Raw genomic sequence first — 12,108 nt, 5'->3', positions numbered from 1 at the left:
CGTGCAAAGAGCATTTAATTGTTGTCATGGCCAGAAAACAGTTCTGACCTCAATCCTATTGAAATTTTGTGGCACCGTTTGAAAACTCTTTTCCGAATGAGGTGACCATCAAATAAAAGGGAACTAATTGAGGATATAATTGTTTCCTGGCATCATGTAATAACGAAAGATCTTAAAACTCTTGTCAGCTCAATGAAACGTCGATGTGAAGCTGTAATCAAAAATAAAGGGTACCCTACTAAGTACTGATAACTCACTGTGATCATCACCATCTAATGTATATCGATAACTATTATCGTTTAACTTTTTTTGTATTGCAAATAATTGAATTTTGTGTTTTGTATTGAATTCAGTAATAAATTCTCTTTAAAATGATATATAGAAGTTTGCATTTTGTGAAACGTAACGTTTTCTATAAGCATACAAAGTTCAAAAACATAAAAATTTCCAAAAGTGTCTACAATTTCGGCCACCACTGTATATTGCTGAGCAACTGACTTCCTGTCTTTTACTATAACTGATAGCTTTGATTATTTTGACTGTAATGTAATTTGTGGCTGAAATCTTCAAGATTCTTCTGTAAAATAAAATGTAACAAATGTTTGTACCATAAGTATGGATTGTGTTGCTGAAATCATCGTCACAATGTCAAAACCATGAATCAATTTTATATGCTCTTTTCTCATACCCACATAGTTGTGCTTCGCATAACAAACAATAACTTGGATTGAAAAATGTCCTGCATATGAATATCATCGTACATTAAATGCAGAATTAAATTTTTTTCACCTTTTTGTTTTAACAGTGCATAAATAATAATAATAAATTTGCATAAATAAGACCGACAATTATTTCTTTATTTATTAAGCATACAAATAAAGAAATTTCTTAATGCACTATCACCAATGAAGAACTGCTAGTCCTCGTTGCCCAGGAAATCTGAGTTATCCAGAGAGAAGTTTCTTTCTGTGAGGAGGAGGAGGAAAATATAAAGAACCTTAGTGTAATGCATTTAACAGAGATTTTCTGAAGAAATAGAAATTTGGCTGATTCCATACTATATAAAAACTAGAAGGGGAGAGGAGATTCTGGTCCGATCTAAGTAGTGGTATCCTATTTAAGCTGAGATGAATAGAGTTTTGCTCAATAACATTGCCATGCATTTCTTCAGAATCATGTCGAGTAAGAAGATCACTTTGTAGGATTCTTCTTCTATAGAAACATAAATCGGAGTCTTTCAGATTCTACTATACTGACAAATGAGTTATTGTTCTCGTCTGAAGCAAAATGGCAAAAGTCTTATGAAAGTTAAAATAACTTTTTAATAACTCTTGAAATTTAATAGAAGGTATTAATGCTATGGAATGAAATCCCGCTGTTTGTGGGTATTTAAAATAACAAATTGAAATTAAATTTAAGCAATATAGTCTACAAAATATTCTACTTTAGTTGGCTGAAGTAATTAACAATGCATATTTAACCCTCTGACTGGCAAAGCCATAAATATGTATGCCTTTTTATGACATCTTTAAGAAAGTGTATATATCTATGCATCTTGAAAATTGTTAAGAAATTAAGACAATATATTAAAAGTATGTAAATTCAGGGACATTTCAGCATTAATTTTTTTTCAATGTTTAGTGGCTTTAGAACTGGTCTTCAAAGAAGATTAAAATTCTTACTATAATGATCTATGGAAAAAGCATCCTTCACAATGACTATGATCACTGAACAGATAGTTTTCATTATGCATATTACAACACTATTTTCTGAATTTTTTTTGGTGGGGGGTGTTTTTGCATAGTCTTTGAGATAAGGGAAAAATTACCACGTAACTAAAAATTTGAGTTTTAGTTTAATTTGTTCCTTAGTGTTGTAAAGCTTCAAACACATTTTTCTTGAAATGGCAAATTTGCAGCTTCAGGCTTTGGGTTTTTTTTTTTTTATTTATCTGATTATAGTAAAGCTTATGGGGGCTATCTGCATTAGGGAAGAGATCTCTTCATGGAGGGCTTTTTTTGTATCCACTTGTTTGTATTTAAATTATGCATGGAGAAACCATGAAAATGTCCATGCAGTAAAACGTGTTTCCCAGGATTCAAACCATGGTCAAACTACCAGTGTTCAACAACTTTGCTGTTTGGCCACTGGTGGGCCTCATGCCTTTAGAATGGTATCACTGATGTGTTAAAAGTTATGTACTGTAACAAAATCAAACTTGAACAATTTTCACTCTTTTTTTTTTTTTTTTTTTATTTCATTATTTCTTAATAAGTACAAAAGATACTCAATTTCTAAAGCCATTCAGCCAATTTTAAAAATAAAAAAAGATATAGAGCTATAAAATTAAGTTTTGCATAAAAAATAAATGTGAGATTTTCAAATCAGTTTGTTGTTTTGCTCATTCTTTATTGTAATTTTTAGTCAGGAAGAAGTTGAACGTTGTAAACAGAAAGATTTATTAGAGCAAATGCTAGCTGAGATGACTGGAGAATTTCCTGAGTTAAGTCAAGTGTTTGTGAAAGAACGAGATATTTATCTGACTTACTCTTTGCAAATGTCTGCAATTCCAATGCCATCCGCTCATTTACCAAATGGTAAAAGTTTTTCTGATATATTAATTTCATGTGTAATTTTTGTTCCTTAAATTTTATATTCAAGATATATCTCTAAAAGATTGTATGATGGCTATGTGTAAAACTACTTTGATTTCTTTTGTATGTGTCATAAACAGCCTTATATCCACAAATAAAAGCCATAAAGGAAGAAATTTATATTGACATGTGTTATATTTGCTAGACTGTGGAGAGAAATATATTTCTGTGTTAAGTGTCAGCTTTAGTCTCAAATAATAATCTAATTTTCAGAGGGCATAAAAAATATATTTCAGAGGGCATAAAATGTCTTATTAATCTCAAAATTAATTCTGAAGTAATTAGCATATAAAATGCTATGTAAAATATTGAACTTGCACAGACAAAAATTATGTAACTGAATCATCAGTTGTATAGAAAAAACTGTATAATGTACTCCAGTGGCAAATTTTGTATTTAATAAATATAACCCCCTCCCCAATTTGAGATGAATCAGTTATTACAAATGAATATGACTGATTTTTATATGCGTTATTATTTGTGTTATTTGTAACACATTTCACATAAAATAAATTTCAACTTTTTGAAACTTTTTAGTATGTTATTTAGGTACTTATGTACTATCCCATCGACCGTGATAATTGACTGCCTTCGAATCATAAAAGTTGGCAGATATTCTGTCAAAGTCAAGCCCATTGTACTTATGGAATGGGCTGCACTTTTATTTACATCTCTTACAATAAATCATTTGTCTGTTTCTCTGCAAAATTCGCCAAATAATCATTTCTGTACAAGTATTTGACCTGGTTCATTTTTTCACTTAGTGCCCCTGGATCTTACCAGAAACTCTGTTTAGAAGGCTATGAATGCAAACTTCCTGCAGGTGATTGTTCAATCTAATTTTGTTTTATCAGCCAAATCCAGCTGGTCCCCCCCCCATCCAACAGATGTTAAATCTTTTGAGCAGTTCCAAATGAACTGGGAGTCAGTCACAAATGTTATTCTACAGCTCTCAAATTCTTTTTTTTTTTTTTTTTTTTTCCCTTCGAAAATGCAAAAACATATAGCAATAACAGTTAATTTATATCCTTGTACATAAAAACAAAAGGTGGCTTATGAGAATCATTCAGGGTTATATCAGACAAAATACAGGTATTGCTGATGTCAGGCTTAAGGCTACTTGGTCACAGTTTCATGTTCACCAGGTAATACATAAATACCATTACTTTTTTAAAGAAAATAATATGTGTCCCTGGTAAAAATCTTATTATTATTACAAGTACAGTTTTAAACTTTTCAAAAAATATCTCCTGCATGAAAAAATTTGGATTAAAACCCATTATATTTGTCTGTAGTTTTAATGCACATTTATTAACAGTGAAATAATTTGTTACATAACTAGCTCTCTAAGCCCATAAATAACTCAGTAGTTTCACAAATCTATTCTGAAATGCTTTGAGTTCAAAAATTTCTTTGCATAGTGGTAAAAATTCTTTTGAGCAAATGTTTTCTTTGAAACTTTCTATTATTCAGTAATAATTTTGATTCATATACTTCTGTTTTGCCTCTCTGAAAATATTCTTTTTGTACTGTGTTAGTTTAAATTACCATAATATCAATAATTTTGATTTATTATTTAATTAAAACTAACATGTACATTGGCAGTTAAAATTAGTATTACATCTCTAAGCATAGGTACTTGAAAGGTATTTTTTGCAGATGATGAGTTTTCCTCAAATAGGATGAGATTCCTTGTTTCCTGTTTCTACAGAAATTAAATTTGAACTTGGATTGAAAGATTAAAAACATTATTTCTTTATTATATTTTAAAATTTGGGCTTGAGAAAATTCAGTAAATATGCTAATATTTTATATGTATAATAAATATAAATTTGTAGAAATGTACTAAATAGCTGCAAGGTATGCTGATATTATGACAAAATTTAGATACTACTTAGTATTTAAAATAATTTACAGAGATTCACATTTCTATAGTCCGACAGCTTTCATAATAAATAACCTGTGCAAGCCGATTTTCAAAGAATGAGTACTTATCATATTAAGGGTTGCTAGCTAAATGTTAATCATCATAAGTTTTGCTAAAATTCATTGTTAATAAATGTCTGGGAATTATATGTGGTTATGGCACTAGAAGGAACGTTTAAAAAAAATTAAATGTATGCATTGGTATTTTATTTTTGCAATTGATAGTACCTTTTTTGACTATGAGATGCCTTTATCTGAAAGAAAGAAAGAAAAGTATTTTGCCATCTATATTAGCTGTAATTTTGGAATTCCTAAGAATCTTTTTTAGCCTTTTAAGCACTGCATGCTTATTTGTATGCATTGCTACTAAAATTGTGATTTTATTTGGTGAAGAATTTGTGATTACCTTTCAAATATATAATGTTTCTAAAAATAAGTAATAGTTTTTTTTAAGATAAAATACTATCAATATTTTGATTGAAATGATGATGCTTAGATACATATAATCATGTGCATAGAAAAGCCATTTGGTAAAATGTGATATTTGCACGCTGGGAGCTATACCATACCAATTAAAGTATTTTTTACTCATAATTATTAACTAACTGGCTGGATTACTTCATAATTTAAAACAAAATTAGATAATAACCAGAAAATAACTGCACTTTTGTGTATTCTAAAAATGCTGTGGTTTTTATATGTTGCTTCAAATTCTTACTTTTCTAAGAATTTTGAGGTTAAAATGCTATTGTGGAAATGTTTTTTGTAATCATGTCACTGTAAGTATCCTTTACTAAAATTTCAAATGTTTTTATTTATTAATAACTCGAATTTACTTCATTTCATTTATTTATTTATGCATTATTTTTGTAGTTACTCTTCCAAGTTATATTGTTGGTGTTGTGGGCATTGGCCATGTTCCTGGCATCAAAGAAAATTGGGGAAAAGTTACCGATGAAGACATACCACCCATTTTAAGGTAAGCCTATATTTCATGTACTTTAACTTTTTCTACGTCCCAAAGTTTTCAAGACCCAAAGTAATTGCCAATTCATTGTTTAAAAAAAGAGCAGAATAGAGAATGACTATTTTCAGCAGTATTAAGAAGTGCTATTCAAAATTCTGGGATCTCTACCATCAGGACTTGCAAACTTTTCATAATATGTTTGGTTAGAATATTGCTTCTATGCCATCACTTGCTATTAATCTCCAAGATCTTTGCAATTATTGATGCTGTGGTTGATTTAACATCACAATTGTGGTGCGAAATGAATCATTACTTCGATATTTGGTGTATCAGTAGAAGGTGACACATTGAACATTTGTGAATCACATAAATAGGCTTGGTGATTAAAAAATGATTTAATGAGTTTTGAATAACCCTATCTAATCTTTCTTTTTCTATAATAATATGAAAATTTGGTAAAAAAATCACGTACATGTATTGTTCTTTTTTCAGTGTTCCTGAAGCATCTCTGTCCAGCAAAATTATCCGTGTCAGCATAAAAGTTTCTGTTATTGGATTAGGAATATATGGTATTTATAAATTATTACCTACAGTCTTGAAACCAAAGAATATATTCCAATTTATAGCTCGATCATCGACTACGAATTGAAGAATAGTGAAGTCCTTGCAGGATAGGAGTGATTATTTTTATACATAAGAAACCAAGAAAAGAATGAAGTTCCGTGCAGCTCACAGATGATGAGATATGACCAGTAAACTAGACTATGTCATTTAACTGAATTTTTAACATAATATTTTTTTTAGTTGATTTTAAGTAACTTTGAGACTGTGAAATATAATAAGATCTGCCAAATTATAGTTACATTTCAGATTTGTAAAAGGAAAAAAGAAATTTAAAAAAAAAAAAAAAGATTAGTGCAGTTTTGTTATTGAATGTCTTAGTTTGCTTTATCTGAATTCAATGTAAATTTTTAGATTTTACTCTGAATGTATGAGGAATGAACATACTTCACTTTTAGATGACTATGTATCACAGTGAAATCATGTTATGACGAGTTTCCCCTTTGTTTTGGCTTTATTAGTGATAGAAAAGCATGTGTTGTGAGGAGGAGGATTTTGCTACATTAAAATGTGATCAAATTTTTGAATAATCAGTTTAAAAAAATAAATAATGAATTGAAATTTAGAACTGCATTAATATTAATTGTGGCTGTCTTAATATGACAGTTGTTATTATATTGATATAGAGTGTTATATTTTGAATTCTGTGAGTGTTCAAGGATGGTTGTAACAGTTTTAAATCAAGATTCTGTATCGTTACAGAAAAGTTTGGTTTTCTGCATAGTGATTTTCCAAAAGTAATTTTTGTTAATGTTTATTTCAGAACATATTAATTCTTCTATACTTCTGTTAATTATTTAAGTAATGGATTCAATTCAAAAGTATTGGATCCAGTTCAGAAAATAAATGACTTCTACATTTGCCTTTGTTAAAGATTTAAAGAAAAGTATTTATAGATGTAATGGGAAATAATCTGTTAAGACTTGGTATTTCTATGCTATAAATAATTATTCTTTATCATCTTTATTTTCAAAACAATAATTAGTTATTTAGAAAAATACCGTTTCATAAATGAAGATCATGGCAAATAATATTTAAATGATGACTTGTGAAACAATCATTTAGAACTTCGTTGCAAGAAAAAAATATTTTGCAAGGGGGGGAGGAACTGCACTTAAAATAAATATTTATTGAGAAATTCTCAATATTACATGATATGTTAAAATAAGAAGATTAAAGTCATGTTAAAAAGAGAAGTATGTTAAATTTAGCAGATAAAATGCAAAATTGGGGAGGTGGGTATAGTGATAAAATAATAGTTTGAAGAAGTAAACATATCCTTATGCTTCTTGTTCAGTTCTGAAATTTTATAATGTGTATCAGATAAAAGGTTTTCATTTTATATTCATATTCAGATAACAATTATATTTGCTGTTAAAATTAAATTAGCATTTAGAATTTTTATCTGTATTTTAAACAACTTGTAATTTGATGAATATTTTATGACAGTAATAATTTTAAATATGAAATATAGCAATTTACGTCTTATTTTTATGTACATTTGAGAATTTTATTTTTTAGTTAAGTACTGTTATGGTCCAGTTTTTATCTTCAGAAACAAAATGCATGAATAAGTGCAGAGAATTCTATTCATGTGAAAATAAAATATATGTACAATAACATATTTGAGATAAAAAAATTATATTTTAAAGAATTTTAAAAGCATACATAACATAAATTCGTATTGCAATAAAAGAAATGGTTTGTTAAAGAATAGTTGTAGAAGTAGATTCTCAGTACTATAATATATGCCAAATTTTTGCATTTATCTTGGAACGTTTGCAGGCCATTAATCTGCTAATTGTTGAACAACTATAAGAAAAATCAAATTAAACTTTTCTATTTTTACTTAGAAAAGCATTTCTTTCTTACTAAATATGAGTGATTTTTTAATTCTTTATTTTGGAATTTTAAGTATTTGCCATATTTGGATTCAAGTATTAACATTCTTTGAAAATAGGCATTTTGACTAATTTAAATTTCTGTCCTTTCTGTTATACTTTACAAGTATTCTTGGATTTTATTTTATATTCTATCATATAGTTTGTGCTTTATCTGATGTTAAACCTTCTTATTGTTATACATATGCGCAATGTTGTATCAGACTGTTTTTTGTTAATATGATTGAGCTTATTCATGTATGAAATGTACAAAGGTGTCCTTATTAATGTAGCATACACACTTGCTTTTTTCTGATATCTTTAAAATAGCTTTTCTCACTTTTTTTAACCGCTATGGGTTTTGATGCTTGAAATATTTTATTAGTAACGGCTAATAGAATAGGATTGATCTGTTATTTCAGTTCATTATAGAGCAGTGCAATGTCATTTCGTCACTCTCTAAATTTATTGTAGTAGGTAATTGATTTACTGTCAGTACTGAAGTTTTTCATTAATGTGAAATATTTAAGAAGTATAAAACTACTTTGAAGAAACTATTTTCTGATTCAAGAGCTAAATCGAGAGGCAATGAAATGATTTTTTTTTTCGTAATTAACACTCAACAAATAGCATAATAGTTACTGAAATATATTCTATTTGCTATTTTCTTACTCATTTTTATATGTTTTCTAATGCACAGTATGCAGTGGTACTGGTGTATGGCAACATAGTTACTAATTCAGTTCCCTGATGCTTTGTTGATTTTCTTGACTGATTGAAAAAAAAAAATTGCAAAATCTGTTGTTTCAATGCCAAAACATTGTAGATGTATGCATTGTTTTCTGTTTAAATGTAAATGATGTAAAAAAATGCATAACTTTAAAATATTTGTTAAAAATGTAACAAAGTAATGTATTGAAAAGTATATAATTGGAAATTATTAATAAAAATTTGCTTGTTTTATTTTTGGTAGAACATTTATTCCATCACAGTTGCATTATTAGTCTGAGATAGTTTATGTAATGGAAGTGAAACTTTTTTTTATTATAGTGACGAATGACTTCTGCAGCTGACAAATTCAGAATGTCTTTATGATAACTGTAAAATGTAATGTGTAGCATTAATTTCTCAATGAAAAGATTTTTCTTGTATCTGAATAATTACTGCTACAATAAATCTTTATAATGAAGCATTTTTTTTTTCAGAACTTGTGTGTGGTTTCAAAAACACTTTAATAAGTAATTTTCAATATAAATGCACATTTCTTGATATATATATTTTTTTTTATAACTAGTGGAGTAATTAGAAGAAATGATTTTAAGTGAGTAATCGTACTGCAATTTAAGTAAAATAAAAATTGTTGTATATCCTGGTGTATAATGCCTACCTGTAACTTCAAACTGCATTTAAAAATTGTTAGGTGTATTGTATCTGCCGTAAAATGCGCAACCTTTCATTATGAAGAAACCTGAAGTCCTTCATTCAAAGATGTTTCACAGGTTGTCGAACATTGGTATATTGAATACAAGGGGGAACAATATGTATGTGAGGTAAACACTTGAGGGAGTAAATAATTCTGCAAAGATGGTTTTGAGATACAAATATACACCAGATCCGAATGAATTCGCCAAATTAGGAGTTAGATGTTTCCTCTTTCTTCAGTAATTTGAAGCTGTTATTTTGAAGCAAACATCAAAGGCTTTAGTAAACTGTGTTTGTTTTAGCTGATATACAGTTGATTTTAGTGTTCCTTTTAGTAGTAAATATGGCTTCTGCCAAACAAAACAAACACAGTGCTGGTTTCAAATGCAAAGTCATTCAATTTGTGAAATAAAATGGAAATCTTGCTGCAGCAAAGATGTTTGATATTGATGAAAGCTTCATATGCAAGTGGAAGAAAAATGAAATCACAGTAATCAATAGGCAAAAGAATGAATGTACTTGCAGAAAAACGTAAATAAATGGCTTATCCTAGAAGAAAGTATTGTGAACTGGGTCCTAGAAAATCCTCAGAATCACCAATAACAGTATTAGGTACATGTATGAACCAAATTTTTGTATGCTTATCTTTTCCTTATTTTTAAATTTATCATTTTTATATCTGGTGTATAACATGCATCCATAAATTTTGATTTTAATTTTTGTATTAAAAGTGCACATTATACACCAGGAAGTCGATCTGATTAAATACTGACTGAGGTGTATAATCATTGAAAGAAATTATGATGGTAGATAATTTCTGAAAGGGATTAATAAATAAAAGTAATTGAAGAGGGGATTCATTGTAAGAAATTTTTTAGTATGAAGAGAAAACTGATTTAATAATAAATTACTGTGAAATTATATTAATTGCAAATAAAAGATTAATGCATACACATATTGTATTATCTTTTAAACAGATCTGAAAAACTTGACTAATACTTGCTGTTATTTAAGGTAAGCTGAGGGGGAAAAAATAAGTGCACTTAGATTTCAATCATAACGGTATTTTATTTGGTATCATAAACTGTTTGGGAATTTAAAAAAAAATTCATGTAACATTTTTAAGTATGGCAAGAGAATATTAATGGAAAGGGGCATGCAACTTGCAGATAAATGTAGACATAAATACAACATAATTTACTTCTGGGAAAATCCTTGATTCACATATCATTATGGACACACTAATCTGCTTCCGACATTTTTGGAAGTTTAATACATCTTAGCACATACAATGGATAATGAGGATAATGAGCTGCTAAGCAAGTGAGAAATTTACACATTTAGAAGAAACGTGAGAAAATGATGAGAAGCTTTGGTTTCAATTGAAATTGTATTCAATGATTGGTTAAAATGTATCTGCTTTGCAGTGTATTTAGATTGTTATATTCTAAATAAATAGTGTTTTTAGAATAGAAAGGGGAAATACCCAATTAAAAATGAAGGATAAAAACATTATTATGAATTAAAATCAGAACTTTGCTTTCATATTTTTATTTTACATATCACTCTCCAATAAGGCTTAGTAATAGAAGAACCTTTTTAGAAAAAAAGCATTAGAACATTAGCAAATGAAAATAGAGATTTAGTAAATTGTGTACAATCCAATGATAAAAATGAGAAAGAAAATGATTTTCCTCAGGGATATAGCCTATAAGTTTCACTCTGCTCTGTCATTTTGTCTTAACTGTCTCCTGTATTAAACATACAAAATGATACATAAAAGTTTAAATTAGAAATGATGTAAAAATATAATGTTATATAATATATGAAATAAAATGGTAGTCTAATCTGAAAGTTTGTTTTCTCCAGCAATAAATTATATAGTATCTAAAAAGAGATGCAAGATAAAAATATGAAAGTAAACTTCTGACTTTTAATTGGCAATAGTAACTATTTATATCAATTTAAGTTGCCTCATTTCAAAACAAATTCTTATCATAGGGTTGAAGGTGCAAAGCAGATACCTTTTAAGCAATCACTGAATAAGATTCCAATCGAAACCAAAATCTTTTGACACCCTCCCACGGTTCTTCTGAATGCATCAGTACTTTCTGGCTTGCTTTTCTGCATTTTTAACATAGCAGCTAACTTCATAGTCAGCTTTTCTGCATTTTTAACATAGCATCTTAGTACATCCATTGTATGTGCTGTATTAAATTTCCCGAAATGTTGGGTACAGATTGTATTCATAATGATATGTTAATCAGAACATGCATCTCAAGGATTTGTCCAGAAATAAATCATGTTGCATCTGTGGCTACATATGTCTCTGCAAGTTCATCTGTCTACTACACAATTACCATTTTGTCTACCAGCACCACTGACAACCAGCGATTATGAATAAAAGTAATTTGTGTGTTTTCTCTCACACCTTCCTAAATTATTATAGATACAGTGGTGGCCAAAATTGTGGACACTTTTTTTATGTTTTTGAACTTTGTATGCTTATAGAAAATGTTACGTTTTGCAAAATGCAAACTTGTATATATCATTTTAAAGAGAATTTATTACTGAATTCAATACAAAACACAAAATTCAATTATTTGCAATACAAAAAAATTTATATGTACTTTAATGT

General features: G+C 28.5%; 1 protein-coding gene across 2 annotated transcripts in view; it reads left to right on the top strand.

Moving 5' to 3' along the window:
- Positions 1-9,011, top strand: part of LOC118179955 (traB domain-containing protein) — a 78,219-nt gene extending 69,208 nt beyond the window's left edge. For both annotated transcript variants that reach the window (XM_085817141.1, XM_035349112.2), the window contains exons 7-9: positions 2,425-2,597; positions 5,454-5,559; positions 6,040-9,011. In XM_085817141.1, coding sequence (XP_085673267.1) covers positions 2,425-2,597; positions 5,454-5,559; positions 6,040-6,196 — 436 coding nt within the window. In that variant the 3' untranslated portion in view covers positions 6,197-9,011. The remainder of the gene's footprint in view (positions 1-2,424; positions 2,598-5,453; positions 5,560-6,039) is intronic.
- The last annotated feature ends 3,097 nt before the right edge of the window (positions 9,012-12,108 follow it).

Source organism: Stegodyphus dumicola, chromosome 5 (genome assembly GCF_044657685.1).
Source record: "Stegodyphus dumicola isolate Sdum_Otavi_A_Nest chromosome 5, ASM4465768v1".
NCBI lineage: Eukaryota > Metazoa > Arthropoda > Arachnida > Araneae > Eresidae > Stegodyphus > Stegodyphus dumicola.
This window is presented reverse-complemented; position numbering and strand designations above follow the sequence as displayed.